Source organism: Malus domestica, chromosome 10 (genome assembly GCF_042453785.1).
Source record: "Malus domestica chromosome 10, GDT2T_hap1".
Lineage (NCBI taxonomy): Eukaryota > Viridiplantae > Streptophyta > Magnoliopsida > Rosales > Rosaceae > Malus > Malus domestica.
In genome coordinates, this window is record NC_091670.1 from 20,385,258 (window position 1) to 20,410,466 (window position 25,209).

The 25,209-nt window shown below is 38.5% G+C and overlaps 1 protein-coding gene and 1 long non-coding RNA gene across 4 annotated transcripts; both read right to left on the reverse strand.

Moving 5' to 3' along the window:
* Window positions 1–5,932: 5,932 nt before the first annotated feature.
* On the reverse strand, window positions 5,933–6,853 carry LOC139188938 (uncharacterized). Its single transcript, XR_011572362.1, has 2 exons — window positions 6,467–6,853; window positions 5,933–6,314 (listed from the first exon to the last, which is right to left on the reverse strand). It is a non-coding gene; the product is annotated as an uncharacterized lncRNA (long non-coding RNA).
* Window positions 6,854–20,076: 13,223 nt separating this feature from the next.
* On the reverse strand, window positions 20,077–24,968 carry LOC103442109 (pyruvate kinase isozyme A, chloroplastic-like). 3 transcript variants are annotated; one of them, XM_070806729.1, is made up of 9 exons: window positions 24,157–24,963; window positions 23,980–24,067; window positions 23,696–23,886; window positions 23,412–23,530; window positions 22,909–23,152; window positions 22,564–22,798; window positions 21,890–22,200; window positions 20,847–20,973; window positions 20,595–20,743 (listed from the first exon to the last, which is right to left on the reverse strand). In XM_070806729.1, exons 1-9 carry the CDS (start codon window positions 24,667–24,669, stop codon window positions 20,736–20,738), a joined length of 1,836 nt encoding a protein of 611 aa, XP_070662830.1. In that variant the 5' UTR covers window positions 24,670–24,963; the 3' UTR covers window positions 20,595–20,735. The 3 variants fall into 3 exon arrangements, with proteins under 3 accessions (XP_008379085.1, XP_070662830.1, XP_028954204.1); XM_008380863.4 differs by lacking the exons at window positions 20,595–20,743; window positions 20,847–20,973 and adding an exon at window positions 20,077–20,442 and having other exon boundaries at window positions 24,157–24,968; XM_029098371.2 differs by having other exon boundaries at window positions 20,595–20,973.
* Between the last annotated feature and the right edge of the window lie 241 nt (window positions 24,969–25,209).

Here is a 25,209-nt window from a genome sequence, read left to right on the forward strand (position 1 = left end):
TTCCTTAAGTGTTTTGAAGAAAGGAGCACATCAGTCTGTGACCTTAGATATGACACTAGTTAAGGCTGCCACCTTGCCAGTAAGGCTCTGGATGTCTTTTGAAGTTACCAGTTCCTTTATATCGAGGATTGCTTTGATCTTCTCGGGATTAGCCTCAATGCCTCGTTGGCTTATTATGAAGCCTAAGAATTTACCAGAGCCCACGCCGAAGGCAAATTTGTTAGGGTTCAACCTTATTTGATATCTATTCAGAATGGTGAAAGTTTCAGATAGGTTAGCGATGTGTTGGTCAACATGTTTGCTATTGACTAGCATATCATCAACGTAAACTTCCATGATCTTCCCAATCTGTTCGGCGAACATTGAATTGACCAGTCTCTGATAAGTTGCTTCTGCATTCTTTAGGCCGAAGGGTATGACTTTATAGCAATATAGTCCCATGTTAGTAGTGATGGCTGTGTGTTCTTGGTTTAGAGGGTTAATGAGGATTTGGTTGTATCCTGAGTAAGCATCCATGAAGCTCAGAAGTTCCTGTAGTAGAGTCTATAAGTCTGTCTATGAGAGGAAGAGGAAAGCTATCCTTCGGGTATCCTTTGTTTAGGTCAGTGTAATCGACACACATTCTCCACAAGACCTTTTGGAGCAGGAGACTTTCCTTGGTCGGATTATTCTTAACAAGGACAACATTTGCTACCCATGTTGGATAATTGACTTCGCGGACGAAGCCTATGCCTTTGAGTTTTTCAACTTCTGCCTTCATTGCCTCGTACCGTTCAGCGTTATAAGATCTTTGTTTTTGTCTTACTGGCTTGGTTTTGGGGTCAATACTTAAGCGATGACAGATGATATCGGGAGAGATGCCTGGCATGTCTTCGTATGATCAGGCGAAGACCTCAGTGTTCTCTTGCAAAAAAGAGATCAATGCCAACCGAATGGGTGGTGACAAGGTGGTGCCAATCTTCACCATGCGATCCGGATAATTTTTTGAGATAGAGACATTCTCCAACTTTTCAGCGGGTTGTGCTTGCTTGGTGAAAGAGTCATCTCGAGGATCGTCGGGTTGATTGTTGCCCCATGAAGATCTAAGTTAGCTTCGTCTGGGTTGGTCTTTATGACTTGGTCATGTATAGAAAGGGTTTCCTTGGGCACATGCAGGTGTTGTTGCTTGACCGAAGTGTTGTAACATGATCGTGCACTAAGTTGATCTCCTCTTATGTAACTATTGCAATAGGGGGTTGGAAATTTCATAAACAACATATGTTTGGATACCATGACCTTGAGATCATTGATGCATGTGCGTCCGAAGATGACATTGTATGTCGTTGGGTAATCAACCACCAGGAAGTTAGTGGTAATGGTAGCTGTGTAAGGGCCTGTACCAATGGTGAAAGGTAAGTGTATGCTCTCCAAAGGTTGCACGATATCACCGGAGAAGTTATCAGAGGGGAAATCGAGCGATCGAGCAAGTGTTCAGCTACATTAAGTGCCCTGAAAGCTTCAGCAAACATGATATTGATCGAAGGCCCGTGTCTACCAGGATTCGTCGTGCTTCAAAGTTGGCTATGTGAGCTTCCACGATCAGTGGGTCGTTGTGAGGGTAGATAATACATCTTTCTTCCTCAGGGTAGAAACATATTGGATCCCATTTCGGCTTTTGATACTTACCTCCCCTGATGTCTTCCACATGAAACACTTGGTGGCCAGACCTTAAAGCTCGTTCATTATTTTTCATGGCCATGTTGGAAGATTTAGATATGGTTGTGTCACCATTTATGGAATATATCACATTCACCTGGCGTTGGTTACGGTTACCCCTTGGAGGGTGAATGAGGAATTGATCAAATTTTCCTTTACGTGCTGAAGCTTCAATATGATCACGAAGGGTGATACACTTCTCGCCGTCATGGCCGTTATGCTCATGGTAGCAGCAAAACGTGCCTATGTTCTTCGTGGGCTTGTAATCCGAGTGCCTCGGCTTTGGCTTTGGTATCAGGTGTGCTATGCTAGGGTAAATGGCCACGCATGCGGCGTTCAAAGGTTTGTATGCCTCATACCTCGGGGTAGGGGCTGTCCTGACATGTGATTGACCCACTGTGTTGACTAGTTAGGGTTGATGATTATCATAGCGATACCCTTGGTTATCGCGGTAGTGTCCCTTACTCTTTTTACTAAAATGAGACTGGTGAGGATGGAAATCTTTTCTTTTTCCCTGAGATTGATATGTCTGTTGACTTGGCAAAGTATTAAGTAAGGCAGGGGGAGGCACCGTTGCCGTTTGGAAGGTTGAGGTCTTCTCATTTGGTTGGATCTGGCTTCCACTCCCTATTTGCTGATAAGGGGTGGCTGTGGGGGATTTCCCTTGATATGTCTTTGCCTCGGCGGAGGCATGGTTGTAAGCCTGTGCCATCACCTCAGAGTAAGTCATCCAAGTGTTGGCATTGATCATGTACTTGAAGAAACAATCACGTAGGCCTGCCGTGAAGGCCTTGAGGGCGGTCTTGTCATCTGCCTCAGCACAGCGAGAATACCCATAGTTGAAACGACCGGTATACTCTCGTAGTGACTCGTTTGGCTTCTGGCGAATAGTGTACAAGTCATCTGCAGAATGCAAGCGATCGGTCTAAAAGATGTGTTGAGAGATAAATAGTTTCCTCAATTCTTCAACTTAGTCTACTGTCTCAGGTGGAAGACGGCAATACCAGTTTAAAGCTTCGCCAGAGAGGGTGGAGGGGAAGAGAAGACATTGCTCTTCGTCGGTATGCATCCGATATGCCAAGGTGGATTCCAAGAGGTTAAGGTGTTCAATTGGGTCCTCCCTTCCACTATAGAGTTGTAAACCAAGCTTTTGTTTTGTCTTCGTTTGAAGGGGGTGTCGAGGATCCTCCTTGTGAGAGGGCCAAACCTGGGTTGGTTCCAGTCAGGTATCTTGGCCTGACGTTCGGCTTTCAACTTGTTTACTTCCTTAAGAAGCTGTTGGACAAGGGGGTCCTGAGTGGAGTCATGTACCACTGGGATTTTCTTTCGTAAGTCTCCATCGCCTCTTGGAAGTAGGAAAGTTTGAGCAAGGGCGTGTGATATTTCCTTGGACTCGTCGTACTGACTTCTAGGGCGAGTCTGTGGAATACCTCAGAGTCCCCTGTACCTTCATGTTCCTCTGGGACCTGTCGTTCCTTCCCTAGATTGGCAGCTGGCTTGGGTCGTGGGAGGGGACCGAGTCTTTCAGAAACCATTGGGTCATTGATCTTTGAGCATATGTGGAGGGGATTCTCTCGACGTTGCTTTAAGAAGTCTCGGTAGTCACGATAAACGGTTTTCGATCCTTCCAACCTTTCTACAAGGAAGTGTCTTCCTCCACTTCTCCTGCTTCGGGTCAAAGTAGCTGGGTTGAGAGAAGTCTCATGTTGATCAATGTTTTGATGATTAGCTCGCTCCTTATCAGGGATACCTATGTCGAAGGAAGGTGACCCTCCGTGTTGGGAGGCACACAGATGATGGTTGATGTCCACAGGGGCAACAAGCTCGCGTGTTTGAGTACGCCTAGTTTAGTGGAGCGTCTCAAAGAGCTTCTCATACTGCTTCTGGAGGACCTCATTCTTCATTGCTATCTCGTTGTTCTGAGCTTTTAACTCATCGACTTTAGCTTGAAGAATAACCTTTTTTCCTTCCTTCTTTCGTTGCTTCGCACTAGGTGCAAGAGGGGTGTCATTCTGTGTGCTGTGGCTTCCTTCGCTCCCCATGTTGGAGAGGGATGCCTGGTCAAAAGAGAGTGTACGAATGGTGGAAACCAGCTTGACAAAGATGACGAGAGTGGGAATAAGTGTCATTCCCACATATGGTGCCAAATGTTGATGCACAAAATCAGTGGGGACTTTGGTACAATAGAAAGTGTTAAGTTTGTAACCTTCGCTAGATTGCTCTGGTCACTAGTGTGGATAAGTATGTAAATGGATAGGGACAGGGAAGCAAACACAAGATGTACGTGGTTCACCCAGATTGGCTACGTCCACGGAGTATAGAAGTTCTCATTAATTGTGAAGGATTTACACAAGTACATAGGTTCAAACTCGTCTTTAGTGAGTACTAATGAATGATTTAGTACAAATGACATTAGGAAATATTGTGAGAGAATGATCTCTATTTATAGAAGAGAGTTTCTAGTTTCATTCTGACATTGACATTTGTCGTGTTGTGATTGGCTTCTGATGTTGACACGTGTCGTGCTATGATTGACTTCTGATGTCGACACGTGTCGCACTGTGATTGGCCTCCTGGTTGGAGAGAAATTCTTCTGGGTCCTTGACGGTATAACGTTGACCAGTGCTCAGTAGTTTCTAGATTGGTCAAGTATGGTACAAACATAATTTTTCTATCATTGATTAAGTACACGATGTCACGTGACGGTATACACATGGGTACAAACACCAATAAAACTTTAAAAAATATGGGCACAAAAAGAAACTAATATATGGGTACAAATTAAAAATGAAAAGAAAATTGGTACAAATTAAAAATAGGTACAAACTAAAAATAAAAATATATGATAAAAAATTTAGCCATAAATATAAATATACTAATTGTAACATTTTTAACACTAAAAGAATATATTTAAAAATAAAAATATTTTATTATTCAAATAATTAATGATGTTATTAATACTCAAGGACCTTGATCAAAAATTAAAAATGAATAGATTTTAATCAATAGAGTAACAAAAAGAAGGATGTGAACCTAATTTCTCCAAAATAAAAATAAATGGATATAATGTAACATTTAAATCTTCAAATAAAATTTAAAAGTAAATGATCAAGCGTTTTTTAAGTTAATGTGAAATAATGTAAGTAAGTTTTTCTCTATCAGTCGATCTGCTTATTGATTATAGCACTTGGCCTTTGATAGCAGTCTGCAGTTAGAAACCATTTCAGAGAATAGTCAAACTAGCTTATGCATGGTATATTGGTCGTTGGAGGAAATATAGACCATTTCACAAGCAATTTAATAATATTTTGTGAGCCCTACAACAATTACAAATTATATATTACGTGAGGCCTCCTCCACCTCGAATGGTTTCTCACACAATAAATTGGAAGATTGTTGTAATCGTCTTGAAAACTTTCTTAAGAAATGTGAGTTCTTTAATGTTGATGGGCATGCATTATTTGTAGATCAGTTGCAGCTTTTAAGATAGTGTTTGCCTAAAGAAATGAAGACATCCAGTTGCAGCTTTTAAGATAGTGTTTGCCTAAATAAATGAAGACATCCACTGACGTATTGAACTACTTGAAGACGGTGCGTTGTTTCCCAACTGCAAGTATTGCAGATAGAATTTTGTTAATTGTACCTGTTATCGTTGCATTTGTGGAAAAGAGTTTCTCAAAGTTAAAAGTTATTAAAATCATACTTGTGATCAACCGGTTGCATGAAAGATTAAATGGACTTGCTTTGATATTAACTGAAAGTGGCTTTTTAGACAAAATTAATATGAAGGTTAAATTGGTGATTTTGCAACAAAGAATACATGAAGAATTATCTTTAAGTAAAACTTCAATGCTGGACTTTTTGAAGCTTTTGTTCATTTGATTTCTGAAGATTGAATTGATTGTTGATTATTTAGTAATGTGGTTATTTTTGTAGCTTTTCTTTACATTTAATATATTTGAAAACTGATAATTAGTGTGAGTGTAAAAGTGTGTTTCAGTTTTGTTCAATTTTTATGGAAGACTGTCTGAAGAATGGCTCCTTTATAAATTTCACACAAGGCATCTCGAATCTTAGAGACGGCCCTGATGAGGTATATGGTTGCCCATTTCTTCTAGTCTCTCTACTTTGGTGCAAGTAAGTTTTTATTCATTTCGAGTGCATTTTCAGTAGTATCTGAATAATATAATTATGTTATAGTATCAGACAGTCGGATAATAGATCATGTCCTATCATGTGAAATCTGCAAAATGATTAAGCTTTGAATTAGCTTTACTATCCTAATATGTAGAAACAAAAAGGTAATTAACATAAAACGAATACAGCACAGAGCTTTTGTTTGCTAAGTGCCTTCGCTATCCCTGGAAGCGAATGCCTACCCCGGGCTATATATGATAACATTCAAAACTGACACAGAAATATCCATAAAATACATAAAAACAAATTCGCTTAAGCCGCCATTGTCGTAGTACTTAAGCTCCGTCTCAAGCTTCTTCACACCAGGCAGTACGGCAATGACCTGAGATCCTTCAGGTCCTTCTCAAACGAATACATAGATCTCAGTCACGAAACGGAGCGTTTTTATCTGTAATCTGGCCAAGTTGGTTAATGTTGATGACCTGAGATCGATGTAATAAAAGGAAAATGAAAAACATAGAACAATACAGAAAATATTAGCATGAATTCTGCACAAAGATGCCACGCATAAATCGAGAAATACATAGATTAGCATAAAGGAATTGAGATTTTATTTTTATTGAATATATATTACGTTTCTTTAGGGTTTAGACTTTAGAGCTTTGTCTAGCAATAAAAGATGACATAAACGAGTTCAGTCCACAACGCAGGTTTTTGTCTGCTCAACTCTTCCACACTATCCTTGAAGCAAATCGGATGCGATGACAGTCAAATTTATGGTCTATAAACCTTCAAAAGAAAACCACAATAAACTTTCGGCGAACCACAATAAAATTTCAACGTTCCAGCGATTCTTCGAGGGGTCAGGGTCCTTGTCAAGCTTCTTACTGTACGCAGGCGTACCAACTATTAACACTACACTATGAATCGAAGAAGAAGAACAAAATAATACCAAGTTGTAAAGAAATATATATATATATATAGAGAGAGAGAGAGAGAGAGAGAGAGAGAGAGAGAGAGAGAGAGAGAGAGAGAGAGAGAGAGAGAGAGAGAGAGAGAGAATGAATAAGGATTTGTATATTTCAGAATGAAATCGATACAAGTCTGAGAGAGAAGCTTTCTATTTATACATGCTCGTTTCTGTCTTGGTAAGTTTCTAACAAACTAATAACCACCTTATAGCTTCCTACAATCCCAACTATCTAATTGACAGATTAGCTGATGTGGATTGTTGATGTGGTATGTTGCTTATGTGTATATCATTCAACATCCCCCCTCAATCTCAACTGGGTTTCCTAGTTTGAGATTGAAAGAATGCTTGAGAAATGATGGACTATGCAACCCCTTAGTTAGAATATCAGCAGTTTGTTCTTCAGTTGATAAGTATTGAACTTGGAGATCTCCTTGTTGAACTTTCTCCCTTACAAAATGATAATCTGTGTCTAAGTGCTTAATCCTGGAGTGAAACACTGGATTTGCACTTATAGCAATGGCCAATTTGTTGTCACAATAGATCACAGGAGAAGAATTCAATACTACAGCCATATCTTTTAGCACACTTTTGATCCATGCTATATCAGCAGCTGTATGAGCTAAGGCCTTATATTCAGCTTTGGTAGAACTTCTTGACATAGAATCCTGTTTCTTTGATTGCCAAGAAACTGGATTGCATCCAATATAGACTACATATCCAGTGACAGACCTGCTGGTATTTAAATTTGCAGCCCAATCTGCATCACTGAATGCATGAATCCCCACTTCTGTATTAGCTGAGAATGTGATTCCATGATGCATAGTTCCTTTTAAAAACCGTAATATCCTTTTAACTGCCCCAAAATGAACCTCAGTTGGTTTAGCCATGAATTGACATACAGTGCTTACTGCATATGCAATATCTAGCCTTGTAAATGTTAGATATTGCAGTGATCCAACAATACTTCTATATAAAGTGGGATTTGATAATGGCAACATACCACATTAGCAATCCACATCAGAAAGGTTGTTATCCACATAAGCTAATCTGTCAGTTAGATAGTTGGGATTGTAGGAAGCTATAAGGTGGTTATTAGTTTGTTAGAAACTTACCAAGACAGAAATGAGCATGTATAAATAGAAAGCTTCTCTCTCAGACTTGTATTGATTTCATTCTAAAATATACAAATCCTTATTCATTCTCTCTCTCTCTCTCTCTCTCTCTCTCTCTCTCTCTCTCTCTCTCTCTATACTTCTTTACAACTTGGTATTATTTTTCTCTTCTTCTTCGATTCATAGTGTAGTGTTAATATGGTATTAGAGCCCACAGTTGCGGGCCCGTGCAAGCCAATGAGCTTGTCACCAAGAAGGAAACAAGTCTGAACTCTTAACAAAGAGACGACCGCTGAGTTCCATTGAAAACAAGTGGGCCTAACGTGAGCCGACCTCTGAGTTTCAATTACCGATGTGGATCTCCACGTGTGAACCACTAAATGAGGTTACACATGAGGGGGAGTGTTAAAGTCCCACATCGGTGGGTGCAAGAAAACCAAAGGGGTTTAAATAGTATTATCCCACTTTAACTAATACCGAGGCCTTTTGTGGTAAAACCTCACACCTGAGGATTTTGCAGGTGGTTAATTGGAGACAATATTGATGTCGTTAGAGTGGGGCCGACCCGACCATCCAAAAATTCCAACACCAACAACCTTTGTTTTACTAGACCAGAAGAGTGGTCTTTGCCACAAGAGGAGTGGAAGTTGGTTTGCAGGAGACCATGCGTCAAAATTTTAGAGAAAATCATGAACATACTTAAGTTGGTGAATATGAAGCCCAGTAGAGTCATGAATAACTTGTAAACCTAAGAAATAACTGAGAGGGTCCAAATCCTTGATGTCAAACTGTTAAACGATACATGAGTTCACCTCGCACCACCCACATGATTGTTGCCAGCGGATTCTTTGGTTTATCAAGGGCTACCTTGATTTCGGCATCACTTTGCACCATCCTTCTTTCACATCCTTGTCCGCCTACCTCGATGGATTGGACGGGTTGTCTAGACAGTCGGCATTCTACCTCCACCTAACTTGTCTACCTTGGCTCTAATCTTATAGCCTGGTATTCCAAGAAATAGGAAACCGTATTTAGGACTAGTGCCGAGTATATTTTATTTTCTCATGTTTGTGCTAAAGTCGACATGGCTTTGTTTTCTTTTTGGGAAGCTTGGTGTTCTTGTACATTCTTTTTTTCTTTCTTAAATTATGATAATTTGGGTGCCACCTATTTAGCTGCTAATCCCGTTCATCATGCTCGTTTGCGCCTTATTGAACTTAATTGTTACTTTTAGCGTGAAAAGGTGGCTCTTGGAAGTTATCAGATTTGCTGTATTTTGTATACTGATCATTTTGCTGATCTCCTCACCAAGCCTTTTCTCAAGACCCGCCATTAGTTACTTAGCTCCAAACTCGTTCGATCAGACTCGTCCAGTTAACTCTGGATTCTTCTCCATCATTATTGTTAATTGTATAGTATGTAAGTGATATTTGTAATTAGTGTATGATTTCTACCTTAATATTAATGCATACAATTATCTAACCATTAATACAAGGAGTCATATTTCTACATACATAACCCACACTACTCCTTTATAAAAGAAAAATGATCTTGACGTGGGAAACAAATTGTATCATGTTGAAATAATATGTATAGGAGACACGAGAAAAAGTAGCATCAAATAATTGGATAAAGATAAGTGACGGATACTTGGAAGAGACGTTCCTATACTTTTTTAACAATGAAAGAAACGTATCACTAAAGAAATAGTTTGTTGAATATTTATTATTGTCTCGAAAATTGAAGAGTGGATAAATAAGACACCTACAATTATTGAGTAAGATGATGTAACTGTAATATCACAGTCACACCTACAGTGATTTGTTTAATCTTATATAGTTTTCTACTCATTAGAAGTCTTGGTAGATCAATCTCAAAAGATAGTTTTCATTTTCAAAAGCATGCATAATTGAGGCTCCAAGTATATTTGTTTAAGTAAAGGCAAGACGTTGCCACCTATCAAGAATTTCATGTTATTGGCCTGAAGCCCAAAAGAAACGGATCTGCTAAAAAAATGCTCTCTCAGGTCTGAAGTTTGTAGGCTCTCAGTTACTTGAAAAGGCAGACTAGAAGCCAACAGGTGAGAGAATTATGTATCGTTTTCTTTTGGAAGTTTATAGTCACATGATTTGATCTTACACGCCACAGATGCCGTGGATTTTGTTATATATTGTGGTCCTATAATCCCTTTCATTTTTAATGAAAATGGCAAATGAGGTCTGAATCTAGATTTTTCTTTGAAGTCACTCAATCATACAGGTGAGTGAGTGTGTGTGTGTGTGTGTGTGTGTGTATGGGTCCTTTATTTAAAGGGACCTCCATTTTTTGATAAAATTAGAATTAGTTGTGGAACCCACTCTATATCGAATTTCAATGATGTGAACCACCTATTTTTTAAGTTGCACTTGATGCGGAATATATAAGCATACAAATTAAACCTTCTTTTTATCAATTGTAGCAAAGTATGTAAGTAGGGATTGTTCTAGGCCGGGGATTAGGAGGGATTGCTAAAACACTTAAAACTGACTCAAAAACGAAAAACAAAGTTTAAAACACTAAACTAGACTCAAAGAATGCAAAACTAAACTATAAAACACTAAAACAACTCAAAAGACTCAAAACAGCCCAAAAACACTCAAATCTGCCTAAAAACACAAACTGGGTAGATTTGGACTCTAAACACAATTTTGGACGAATTTTTGGGTTTTCTTGACTCAAAACTCTTAAAAACACAATCTAAAACATATTCTAACTAGTTAGACACTCTAAAGTAAAAGGGAGTTTGGTTTTGGACGAAATTGAAGTAAAATAAAACAAGAAAAACTTAAACAGATTTTAACGAAATTTGGTGAATTAGATGGATGATGGGCTAGCTAGGAGGTTCTTCTCCACACATGTCACACTTGCATACAAAACGATTTCCAATTGCTTTTCAATAAATTATGAATTCTCAACGCCCCAGATTAACCGTGAATTGCACTAATTAACCCTCAGATTTTCCTAAAGTTATTGAATTGGATGATTGCAAATGACAACCCAAAACATTCCCCACAAGTTCCCTACATGAATTGCATAATAGAGATACAAGCAAGAATCATTAAGTTCTATGAAAATCATAAGAATTGACGAGGCACTTGTTACTATGAATTGCATGAAACTTATGCCAAGAATTTACTTAACGCGATTGTGATTAGCAACCTTTACTACTCATGAATATAAGTTCATAACAATTAGGTGAAACTCCCTTATACCCTAGCATCAGATTTATGCATGAAAATTAAGCGTGCACTCTCAACCAACACACACAAATCAGTTTTAATTCATATAGTTAAGCAAATTGAATTCACAACTTATGAAACGCAACTGAAAGTAATCAAATTATATAGCAAGCATGAACATGGTTTCGAATCCCCCCCTAGCCAAGGGGGTTTAGTTCCTCATATGCACAAAGCAAAGATAAATAAATTTAGACATTGAAATCCAAAGAAAGAGAACACCTAGACGCTCCAACTTGGACAACAAGTGCATCCACGAAGTCCTCCTTCCTCGCTGCGGCACAAAGCTTGGGGACAGGTTTTTGGGGTTATGAATGGTGTAGAATGGATGGGGGATGGTATGTTAGTGTTTAGGATGGATGGAAGGTGCGGCAAAGAACAAGGATGTGTTTCTGGCGTGAATGATGAATTATGAAGGGTGGTCCTTCGGCCAAGGCTGAAAATTAGGCACATAAAACCCTAGGGAAATCAGGTTAGGACTTGGACTTAGGAGAAAATAAGGATTAGGGCCCAAGAAATCATAATCCAAAGGAGAAAAGGGCTAAGGGGTGCGGCTGATATGATAAGGCTTGTAGAAAGCCTTGCAAGGCAAGGAAAAAGGGTTCTAGAATGGCTTAGGTGCGGCAATGATAGGGAAGTGCTCTAGAACCTTCCTTTGTGTCCAAAAATGCTTAGGAAACTTTCAATGTTGCTGAAACTTAAGGCCATTTAGGTTTAGGAAAGATCAACCCAAAATAGGAAACTTTAGGCTTAACTTTCCTACTTCAAGTAGGAAACCTTATTTGAGTAGTAATCCTCATTCTTTTAGGAATCCATCTTTAACTAGGAATCCATCTTTAACTAGGACTCCTCCGTTGATTAGGAATCATTCGTTGATTAGGAATCCTTCTTCAATTACGTCCATTCCTTTCGTTCCAAGCATGTGATATCACTTCCAAGCTCAATTGTGCTCCAAAATGCACTACTTTGGATACTTTGCCCTTAAAACTTGAAAACACAAGAAAATGACTTAAAAGACTAACTTAACTAAGAAAACACAACGTAAATGCACAAGAACAAGCTCACTAAGTCGCATAAATATGCTCCTATCATCACTTCCTAGATCATTCTTGTAAAATATTAGCCAAATTGAAAATGTTTGAGACATGTAATTGAGTTCAAAGAAATTAACAAACATTATGTTCTAAGAAACATTGAAATTTCATCAATGCCAATAAAATGAGTAAATGGTTTTAGATTGAATTGATTATTTGGAAAGATGATTTATGAATGAATAATTTAAAAATAGACTGTTCGGATTATTGAAGTTCGATGTAGAGTGAATCTCACAATTAATCCCAATTTTTTGAAAAAAAATGAGAATTCCTTTCCTTAGAGAATATTACAACTGTTAACTTGCTTATGAAATGAATATTACACATTTGCTATTGTTAACCTATATCAGATGATTAACATATACTGTAATCTTGTATACTGAATCAAGAACAGAGGAGAAAGAAAGAGAGACTAGAGAGAAGTTTAGAGAGAGAAGAACAATCTGTTATATTTCTTGATTATTTAGTAATTACATGATGAGTTCTTATATATACTGTTACATATAACAGCTAACTAACTAACTATAGTAAGATTGTGACAAGTGTCACAATGTTAAAACACTATACTCTAACATCCCCCCTCAAGAACATGCGGTGATGAACCAAGCATGAGATTGCGGCAATGAGTGCGGAATAGAGGACCACTCAAGCCCTTGGTAAGAATATCGGCAAACTGCTCTTGAGAAGATACAAATTGCACTGATAGTTGTTTCTGTGATACCCTTTCGCGAACAAAATGGACGTCGACTTCGATGTGCTTGGTCTTTTGATGCTGGACAGGGTTGAAAGACAAGGCAATGGCTGACAGATTGTCACAAAAGAGGACAGGCACACTAGGTAAGGGAATGTGCAGAAAAACTAACAACTGTTTGATCCAATCCAACTCAGCAGATGTAAACGATAAAGCTCGGTACTCAGCTTCGGTTGAGGATCGAGAAACAGTTTGTTGCTTCTTGGAGGACCAGGAAATCGGATTATTACCCAAAAAAACCACTAAACCAGTAGTAGATCGCCTGTCATTAGGGTCCCCTGCCCAATCAGCATCACTAAAAGCCTTCAACTGCAAATCTCCTTTAGTATATGTGATACCAAACTGCATTGTGCCTTTCAGATATCGTAATATGCGTTTAACCGCAGTAAAATGGGACACCATGGGATTCTGCATGAACTGACACACTTGGTGCACAGAAAAAGCAATGTTAGGCCGTGTGAAAGTCAAGTATTGAAGAGCTCCTACAAGACTTCGATACAACGTAGGATTGAAATAAGGTTCCCCATCCTCCTTCAGTAACCTGTTGTAAGGAAGACATGGGGTATCACACGGTTTGGCTTCAAGCATTTCAGATTTAACCAACAAATCCTCAACATATTTGGTTTGGGACAGGAACAAACCATGTTCAGTCTTAGTGATTTGAATCCCTAAGAAGTAGTGGAGTAGACCTAAGTCCTTGATATCAAACTCAGTGGTGAGAGCACTAATGACCTGTGTAATTGCATCAGAAGCATTGCCAGTGATAATGATGTCATCCACATAGAGAAGCAACACCACAATTTCATGACCAACATGCTTAACAAACAGAGATGAGTCAGAATATGTGGTCTCAATTTCCAAAGAAGGAAGAAACTGAGTAAAGCAGTCATTCCAGGCCCGAGGAGCCTGCTTGAGACCATAGAGAGATTTATGCAGCTTACACACGAGAGAAGGATGATTTGGATCTTCAAAACCTGGAGGTTGAGACATGTAGACCTCCTCTTGTAGAAGTCCATGCAAAAACGCATTTTTAACATCCAACTGGCGAAGAGACCAATTAAACTGAGCAGCCAGAGCAAGAACTAACCGTACTGTAGTAGGTTTCACTACAGGGCTAAAAGTCTCCCTATAATCCAATCCGGGTTCTTGACTGAAGCCCTTAGCAACTAACCGGGCTTTGTGTCTTGCAATAGACCCATCTGAGTGTCTCTTAATCTTGAAAATCCATTTACATCCAACCAGGTTCTTGTTTGCTGGTAAGTGAACTAGATTCCAAGTGCCTTGAGCATGTAAAGCATTAACTTCTTCTTTCATGGCTGCTAACCACACAGGTACTTTGATGGTAGACTTATAACTAGCTGGTTCAACCAAGGATAGATCAGTGCCCCCAGAATCCTGAGCACTGGCTAAGAGAGCCTTCTTTTTGAAAATCCCACCTTTGCTTCGGGTTTGCATAGGATGCAAATTAAGTGGAGGAATGGGCAAAACTACTGACAGAGTATCAGGATTAAAAACAGGTATTTCTGATGCAGAATTGGAACTGATATCAGGTACCACAGGGATCTGAGAAGAGACTTGGATTGGAGCAGTAATGGACTGAGAACTTGGAGAGACTTCAAGTAAATCCAAGGCAGAAGGTTGATGAGGTGACTCTGGAATAAATGAGACAATTCTATTTTCGGGAGTAACTATAGGGGCATGACAATTGAAACTAGGAGATGGACAAACAACTCTATGTGCAGTTGAATCTGTGTTGGAAGATGCAGTCAATAAATCTATGTAGGGAAAATGTTGCTCATCAAAGAGAACATGCCTAGAAACAAACACTTTCTTTGTAGACACATGATAGCACAGATAACCTTTATATTTTGTGGCATACCCTAGAAACACACACTTTGTGGTTTTTGCTTGTAGTTTGGTACTATTATAGGGTTTGAGAAGGGGAAAACAAGCACATCCAAAAATTCGAAGATGTGTAAGCATTGGATATGTCCCAAATAGGATCTCAAAAGGAGATTTGTTATGAAGTACAGCAGTAGGCATTCGATTGATGAGATAGGTGGTTGTTTGACAAGCATAAGACCAGAACTGATGTGGCAACTTGGCTGTTTGGAGCAGTGTGATAGTGGTTTCAATGATATGTCTATGCTTCCTTTCAGCTACCCCATTTTGTTCAGGGGTATAGGGACAAGATAATTGATGTGAAATGCCTTTGTCAAGAAGAAAATGTGTCAATTTGAGGCTGGTATACTCTCCCCCCCCCATCAGATTGAAGAATTTTAATTGAGGCAGAAAACTGAGTAACAACAAAGGAATGAAAAGCAACAAACGTAGAGAACAAATCAGACTTGTTTATTAAAGGGAAAATCCAGCAATATCTGGTACATTCATCTATAAAGATGGTGTAATATCTATAACCATCCACTGATATACATGGTGCAGGACCCCACAAATCTGTATGAATAGTTTCAAAAGGAAGGACTGACTTATTGACATGTTTTGGAAAAGAGAGCTTGCTAAATTTGCCTTCTAGACAGGTATGACATAGCATAGGTAATGAGGATTTGGGAACAGGGACATTAGATTTATGCAACATCAGAGAGACAACATTATTTGATGGATGACCTAACCTATGGTGCCACAGATCAGATTGAACAAGTTGTCCAAGAAAGGCCTTAGCTTGATTATTCTTCTGGAAATTGGAAGTGGACAAAGAGTGGATAGGATACAGCCCATTACTGCACAAGCCTCTGTAGAGGATCCTCCCTGTGGTTTTGTCCTGAATCCAAAAACAAAAAGCATCAAATATAAGCCAGCAATTATTGTCAAGACAAATGCGATGTACTGACAACAGGTTCTGAGTTAATTGAGGAACACAGAGCACAAAGTTCAATTTGATTGGAGAAACTGATGTATGAATAGTAGAATGACCAACATGAGATACTTTCAAACCTTCCCCATTTGCAGTGTGAATTGTTTCATTGGATGGATATGGTGATGCCAGGGACAGATTAGTCAAATCAGCTGTCATATGATTGGTGGCCCCAGAGTCCGTGAGCCACACTTGAGAAGGACCTGAAGAACTTGATGACGAAGGTGCAGAGTTGTGCACTGTGTGCATGGCTTGCATAGGGGGTTGCGGTGCATGAAACTGAGAAGGTGTGAATGAGGAATGCTGAGGAGGAGCTTGATAGGAATTATACGGAACAGGCGGTGGTTGCATAACATATGAGGACTGTGGAAAAACAGAAGAAGGGTTATGCATTCCCATGTAATTGGGACCCTTATCATTATGGAAGCAATACCAAGTGGTATGGTTACTTCGACCACAAATGTGACATTTTGTTGGCTCATGTGACGAGGCTCCACAGAATGGGGCAGTATGTCCCTCAGAATTGCACAACTGACAAATGTGAGGCATAGGTGCAGAAGGACGACGAAACTGTTGACCAGGAGATGGACCAAGAACTCCAGGATTAGAGTTAGGAAGCATATGTGCCATGGGGGAAAACACTGGTCTAGAATTATAAAATCTCGAGCCCTGATTGAAACGACCTTTGCCCTTGTTCTTGTTCCCATTATAGGGTCTAAAGCCTCCAGTGGCTACCTGAGATTGACCATGATGAGGAGAGAAACCCTGAGACTGAACCGAAGCCCCTTTTGTGTAAGTGGAACCTGTATTAGCAACCATAGCTGTCAGAAGAGGATTATGTACTGAATGGTCAACAATGATTTCCTCTGCAAGTAACTGTGACCGAAAATCTTTCAGTGAAATCACACTTTCACGCCCCCTGATAACACACCTGAAAGTGTTATACTCAGCAGGTAAACCATTCAAAGCAAGAATAACAATGTCTTCATCCGCAAAAAAGACCCCAGCAGCAGACAAATAGTCTCGAGCTTCCTTAATACGATGAAGATATTGAGAAATCGAATCGGACCCCTTTTTAATGGTTTGCAAATTGGATTTCATCTGAAAGATGCTAGTCCGAGAAACTGTTGAAAATTGCTCCTTTAACCTAATCCACAGATCCTTGGAGCTAGTACTACCAATCGCACACGACATGGCAATAGGAGATAAAGTGGCAGTAATCAATTGCATAATAGCTCGGTCATGCATTTTCCATACTATGTATTCATCATTCAGAGAAGAAGAAGAGATACCAGATTCACCGGATGACGAAGCATATTGAGATGGACAGGCAATCGAACCATCAACATACCCCATGATACCATTGCTATCAAGCAAAAGTTGCATCTGGAAGTGCCAATTGAGATAGTTCGAATCATCAAGCTTGACATTAACCGACGTAGAAATGGAGGAAATCAGGCCCGTAATCGGAGATTGAAGGAGTTGTAGTTGTGAAGCAGTCACCATCGTGAATTCAGGATCAACTTGTCAGTGAGACAATACAACAAACACAAGGTGTGCAGAATTGAGCACGTACCAAAGAAGAGCAAAAGAACGATAGGAAACCCTAGAAATTGCAGAAAGGAGAAATAGAAGAAGACGAAGTCGGATCGAGAAAGAAAAAGAAACCAATCCGAATCAGAGAAGGCGGAAGCAACAGAGGATCGTATCTTCAAGCGTAAGCAGCAATGGCGATTGATATCATGTTAACCTATATCAGATGATTAACATATACTGTAATCTTGTATACTGAATCAAGAACAGAGGAGAAAGAAAGAGAGACTAGAGAGAAGTTTAGTAAGAGAAGAACAATCTGTTATATTTCTTGATTATTTAGTAATTACATGATGAGTTCTTATATATACTGTTACATATAACAGCTAACTAACTAACTATAGTAAGATTGTGACAAGTGTCACAATGTTAAAACACTATACTCTAACAGCTATATCATTTGGGGGAGTATTTTTTTTATTATTGGTAACTAGTGAACTGAGTTTGTTGTCACTTACTTTTGAATTTGATATTGAAAATAAAAATATATATGGGTGCGATTTAACATTAAATCTTGAAATAAAATCCAAAGATAAATGATCACACATATTTTAAGTTAATGTAAAATATTATGAAACGAGTGTAAGTAAGTTTTTCTTTATTGGTAGATGTGCTTATTGATTATTATTATTATTATTATTATTAATTTTTTATTTTTGGATGTCAAGATGTGCTTATTGATTACAGCACTTGGCATTCTGTAGCAGTCTGCAGCTAGAAACCATTTCTGAGAACAATCAAAGTAGATTATGCATGTTATATTGGTCGGCTGGAGGACATATAAACCATTTCCTAGAACAGATATAGTGTTGTAATCATTTCGAGTAGGGATTATGCTAAAGAGATTAAAATTTTAAATTAATAATGTGGGTTTTTTTTTTATTTTTTTGAAAAAACGATGTTATCTACATTAAAGGAGAAGGGAATAATGTGGTTGTTGATGATTTAATTATACTTAAGTGTTGATTAAAGTTCTTATTTTCTAAGAAAAACTAACAAAAAGTTCAAAAAAACTTTAGTTTTAATGAAAATGACAAATAAAGGTGTAGTGAATAGTATCAGGGAAAGGTAAAAATGTGATTTTTAGTTAAAAGTGAACAGTACTGAAAATGTTTCGTTAAAACTCCCTATTTTCTATTGATGACAAATCATTTGGTGTGCAAATTTGTTTTAAAATTTAGTCTTCCTAGCATTATACACTAGTACAAAAAACAGTATGCGCAACGCAGGTACCTTTGTCGTGCAAAGTCAAAATGCGTTGCCTGAAAATTAGCCCAACGAAACCTTCGTTGTGCATCAACCGTCGTGCAAGGGCAGTGAAAGCAGTTTTGTGCTACGTGATCGGTGTGTCGCGCAAAGTTTTGGCGCCAAATCAAGACTTTTATTGCTTTTTCCCAACATTGTGTGACAAAGGTGTACGTTCGTTGCGCAAAACCGTTTTGTGCGACGAAGGTTGGGGTCGTGCAAAACTGTTTTGCGTGACGCCAGCTTTCATCGCGTAAAGTTCCATTGTGCAAAATGTCTTTGCGTGACGTTTTGTTGTCACCGTTGCGCAAACATACTTTGTGCGATTTGTCGCGCAAGTATGTTTTTGTACTAATGATAAAAAATAAGTACGTTATTCAATATTTAAGTAATAATTCAATTATCAATAACTATATTATTAAAAAAAAATTTAATATCCCTGATATTACACATTATTATATCATAATGTGACTGAAAAAAATAAAATTCAAGTGGGACTGACAATTGCCTCTTTTCCAACTTTTCTACTTCGAAAAAAATTACAAATTGTATATTATATGAGGCCTCATCCACCGCAAACATTGTCTTCATAACTTTTTTAAGAAATGTGAGTTCTTTGATGTTGATAGGGATGCGTTATTTGTAGAGTTGAAACTTTTCAGAGAGCATTTGCTTAAAGAAATGAAAAGATTTATTGACGCACTAAACTACTTGAAGAAAATGCGTTGTTTCTCGACTGTAAGCATTGCATGCAGTAATTATAGTTATCGTTGCGTATGTGGAAATGAGTTTCTCAAAGTTAAAAAAATATTAAAATCATACTTGTGATCAACCAACTTGAAAGGTTAAATGAGCTTGCTTTGATATTAGCTGAAAGTGGCTTTTTAGACAAGATTAATTATGAAGGTTTAATTGGTGATTTTGTGGCAAAGAATGTACAAAGAACCATCTTTAAGTGAAACTTCAATGCTTTAACTTTTAAGCTTTTGTTCATTTGATTCCTCAAGATTGAACTGATTGTTGATTATATAGTAAATATGGTTATTTTGGTAGTTTTTTTTTTCATTTAATATATCTGGTAACTGATAATAAGTGTGAGCGTAAAAGTGTGTTTCAGTTTTAGTCATTGTTTTTTATCATTAATACTTACTCAATTTTTTCGGAAGACTGTCTGAAGAGGTATACGACCTTCTTCTAATTTCTCTACTTTGGTGCAGAAAAGTTTTTCTCCATTTCAAGTGCTTTTTCAGTATTTCACTAATATAATTTCTTATGTATCAGACAGTCGGACAATCGATCGTGTCCTATCATGTGAAATCTGCAAAATGATTAAGCTTTGAATTAACTTTACTATCCCAATTTGTAGAAACAAAATGGTAATTAAAATAAGACGAATACAGCACAGAGCTTTTGTCTGCTAAGTGCCTTCACCATCCATGGAAGCGAATGCTAACCCCGGGCTATGTATGATAACACCCAAAACAGACCCAGAAATATCCATAAAATACTTAAAAACAAATTCGCTTAGGCCGCCATTGTTGAAGTACTTAAGCTCTCCTTCTCAAGTTCTTCACACCAGGCAGTACGGCAATGACCTGAGATCCTTCAGCTCCTTCTCAAATGAATACATCGATCTCAGTCATGAAACGGAGCGCTTGTATTTGTAATATGGGCAAGTTGGTTAATGTTGATGACCTGAGATCAATGTAATAAAAGGAAAATGAAATGCATAGAACGATATAGAGAATATTAGCATGAATTCTGCGCAAAGCGCCACGGATAAATCGAGAAATACATAGATTAGCATAAAGGAATTGAGATTTTATTTTTATTGAATATATATTACGTTTCTTCAGGGTTTAGACTTAGAGCCTTTTGTATAGCAACAAAAGATGACATAAACGAGTCTATCACACGACAGTGTTTTGTCTGCTCAACTCTTCCACACTATCCTTGAAGCAAATCGGATGCGATGACAGTCAAATTGTCTAGAAACCTTCAAAAAAAAGAAAACGACAATAAACTTTCGGCCAAAAACAATAAAATTTCAACGATCCAGCGGTTCTTCGAGGGGTTAGGGTCCTTGTTAAGCTTCTTACTGGACACAGACATGCCAGCAACCTTTGTGAAGGCCTCACCACACTTAGCAGCAAGGTGAGCGATTTGAGAGGCAAGAAATGGGACATGCCCATTTCTAAGCTGGCCAGCGTGGCTGATGACGATGACCTGAGATCGAAGTAAAGGGAAAAATGAAATGTACGTAGATTATTTTAGAGGAATTAAATTTCGATTTCATGTGGTGTTATGGTGAAGGAGATGGGCATCATCTTGGATGGTGGGAAATACGTGAACAATTATTTGGATTCTTACATGTAAGAAGTCATCGCTTAGTGGGAACGAAAAACAGGAAAAAAAATATATAAGCGGACATACATCTACTGTCAAATTGTTATTAGGGTATGAGGAGGAATGGCTCCATGTAAGGAGCCGAGCATATTTCATAGAGAACTTTAACGAAAAGCTCCCGGTACTGTTCACTTTAATGAAAAACCACATTTTTACACTAAAAAGTCAATCCTGGTACTATTCACTTTACCCTTTATTTTGTCCTTATCATTAAAACTCAAAGTTTTCAAGCCATTTTCATTAGTTTTCCTTATTTCATATGGCAGGAGGAGGCGGGTTGGCAAAAGGAGGAGTAAAAGCAAAGGTGGAATTTTACTTTCCCTAAATTGAGTTCAGTTGAGGAAAGATACACAACTTAAGGTGTTATTGGAATGCGGACACATATCAGGCGTTTGATTGATGAACTAGGACTGGATTGGGCTATTTATTACCAATCTCATCATGGACCAAACATGGAGTTAGTCAACAACGGGATAAGCTGGGATTAAAAGTTTCCTATGTGGGCTTATTTTAGGCCATTTAAAACAAGGGGTCTAAATGGAATCAACCTAACCCAAGGCTATACTTACATTTATTCCAAGCCAAGACAATTCTATGTATCAAACATTCCCTTCCAGTACTTCCATGGACTCTAAGATTCCATTACTATGTTTTGTTTAGTACTTGTGAAGATTGTTTGTGGTTATACATTACCATGAACGAAAAAGAAGTTTTCCTCCTAAACAATGGTCTTCACCTGGATTGATTGGGATGCCATTGGAGTAACGCGGGAAGGAGGGACATCCGAGACCACCAAGACCGAATCTCCTTCTTTCACCAATCCTTTTGATTTTATGAGATGGATGGTGCTTGAGATGTTAGACTCCATATCATCCGATAGATTGGCAAGAAGAGGGATCACTCCCCACTGCAAATTAAGAGCCATACGGGTGCTTTCATCATTTGTGAAAGCAAATACGGGAGGGTTTGGTCTGTTTCGTGACAAGAGCGATGCCATGTGCCCGTGCTTGGTGTACACAAAGATTGCATCCACAGCAAGGTTGTTAGCTGCACATACAGAAAAAATTGACTAATTGTAACTTATGTGCACAAATACATAATATTTAGACTCTGAAAATTCTTCCTTGATTGGTTTCTACTTTCATAGATTCAAACAAGTGAACATCATTTGTATTTTTTTCAATATCATGCCCTTATTATTTCTCGGATTCAACAATCAATTACCGATACAATTCTGACAAGTAGGTACGAAGTTTTTAACGTTTTAATAACGTAAACCAGCATAGCAGAAAATTCAATGTTCTTCAGCAGGACTATTAATTTATTATAAATCAAAGTCGCTCGTTAGTTGGCTTTCACAAGAGATTTAAAATTAGGAAAAAAGATGATGTGGAAGAAAAGTGAAAGTACCCATTTCAACAGCAGAATTGCATATCTGCTCAGCAATGCGGTCAGGCAACGAGACTCCTAGTTGGCGCTGAAGGAGAGAACCTTGCCGGTTTTCCACATGACTCCATGTTTCCATTCTACTGCTGGTCGTTTGAAGGACAGAAAGAGCCTTCTCTCCAAATAATCCAATTGCGGATTCCCCAGCTAACATCAACGCGTCTGCATATTGTCGAACAGCTTCAGAAACATCTGCAACCTTTTGAGAAAGTAACCATTATAATGTGATTAATTTTCTCTCTTGCGGCTCCCCAGGCAACAACAATAATCATCATAATTACGGTAGTTCTAGGAGCACCCTAATCGTACCTCAGCACGCGTTGGAGTTGGATACTCGATCATTGACTCAAGAAACTGAGAAGCTACAATTACTGGCTTGTTTAGCCGCCTGCAGAGATTGGTTATTTCTTCTTGGACTGTTGGAATCTGTTCAAGTGGGACCTCAACTCCAAGGTCAACTCGCGCAATCATAATTCCATCCGAAGCCTCTACGATTTCTTCCAAATTCTGAAGGGATTCCAAGCTCTCAATCTTAGCCAAAACTCTTATGGATCTGCAAAGGGAAATCAGAAATCTAAGTTTTCATGTTGATATTCCAAATGATAATTGCAAGAGGTGCTGATATAATTAGTGGCTTCTAAAAAGAACGGTAAGGATTTATATCTGATCGAAAGACTGCTTGACTCAAATCGTTATTTGCTTGAGAATTTGACGCCATTATCATATTGTTCAAAGAATCCATCACATCATGCAAGGAAGAAAATTTCCAATGAAATAATAAAATGTTGAACCATAATTGTCTACTGCCTTACTTGGCTGATTTGGTGAAGAGATAATTCTTCAAATGCTTCACAGATTCCGCATTGTTTACAAATGACATGGCAATAAAATCAATGCCTTCAGAGATTACGAATTCAATGTCGGACCAATCCTGCAGACGAAAGCAAAATGAACATGCGCATCAAAATGTATTGTTTAAGATCTAAGAATGTAAGTAAACATGAACAAATAAACTTAACAGAGAAATTTACTTTCATTAAGAAAGGCCAGACCAGACAATTCGAAAAAAGGAAATGTAAGAACATTGTACAGATACCTTAGTAGACAGAATTGGGAGCTCATAGTTCCTCTCCACAAGCTTCCCATCTCTCCAGAAGCTGAATTTGGCACGAGGCAGGAATAGACCGGGGTCTGTGCACTTACAACGCAGGTCGCTTCCTAATTTTTCTATGACTTCAAAGCGTGCCATTCCACCATCAAGAACAAGTTCATCACCCACTTTGATACCTGCCACAAAAATTACATGGAAATAATCAATGCAAAATGCATTTTCCACTCCAATAAAACTGCAATTGTACAATTCGCAATTATGCCACTGACCATCAGAAAAACCTTCATAATTTGCTTGCACTGTGAATGGAAGAGAACCCTCAAAATTTTCATTTGTAAATAGCCAGACTGAATCCTCCTGATAATCCAACAAAAATACAATTCAATAAAATTAACTTCTTTTTTTTTTTCTTCGGATAAAAATTATGAAAGGGCAACTCTCCTAACCTGAACTTTAAGAGAGGATGGATCACCATGATCAACAACATGAATCTGAGTGCCTTCGGTATCGATCATAACTGAAACAGAAAACCCCTTTTCCTCATTCAATCTCTTGATCTTCCTAATGACGTCGCGGTGCCACTCCCGCGTGTTATGACACATATTGAGCCTTGCCACATTCATCCCTCCCAAAACCAACTTCTCCAAATCCTCCAAAGACGAACAAGCCGGCCCAATTGTGCACACAAGCTTGGTCTTCCTCAATCCCAAAAACCCCTTCTCCCTCAACTCCCTCTCCGACACCGCATCAAGATCCAAACTCTTCAAAATTTTCAAACTCTCCGCCGCCTCTAAATCCACCTGCACTCTGTTACCAACTTTCCCTTTCAATTTCTTCCCATTACAAGACAACCCATGATGCAAAACTGGCACCCCAAAAACCTTTTTCTCTAAATTGGCACTTGGGTTCTTAGCTTTGATACCAAAACACGTCTGGATCGAATGGCCCGCGACCGCCATGGATTCGATGAACAGATTGAATGTGAAATGAACTTTCTTGATCAAATACCAGAAAGAAAAACAAGATAAGAAGAAAGACTGAATCTTTGTGAGTAATGGAATAAAGAGTTGCGAGGAATCAAGTTTTTGTGATGAATATTGAGGATTATCGGATCGAAAACTCCGTACAGGTTTAGACTTTGTTCGGAGATTACAAGAAGAAGAGGAGGAGGCAGAGGCAGAGGAGGAATTAGGCTACACAGTGTGTAAGAATATTCGTCAAGAAAGAGGAGAACATGGGATCAAAGACAGAGAGAGTTAGGTTTTTGATTTTCAGGCATTAAATATTTGAACAATGGGGACCAAATGAAAAGGGCGGTAGGGACTCACTACTGGGTGTCCTAATTTTAACGGTCAACTACCCTTCCCGAGTTCGGTATGGGTTAAGTTGTGTTTAATAATTAATTCATAAGAAAACTAATGAAAAAGGGTTGAAAACTTTGAGTTTTAATGATAAGGACAAAATAAAGGGTAAAGTGAATAGTACCAGGAATGACTTTT

Coding starts and splice junctions, on each gene's coding strand:
- LOC103442109 (XM_029098371.2), bottom strand. CDS start 24,669: ATGGCGGTCGCGGGCCATTCGATCCAGACGTGTTTTGGTATCAAAGCT. Junction 23,153..23,411: donor CTCTTCACCAAATCAGCCAA/GTAAGGCAGTAG, acceptor TTCCCTTTGCAG/ATCCATAAGAGTTTTGGCTA. Junction 22,201..22,563: donor CAATTCTGCTGTTGAAATGG/GTACTTTCACTT, acceptor CTGTATGTGCAG/CTAACAACCTTGCTGTGGAT.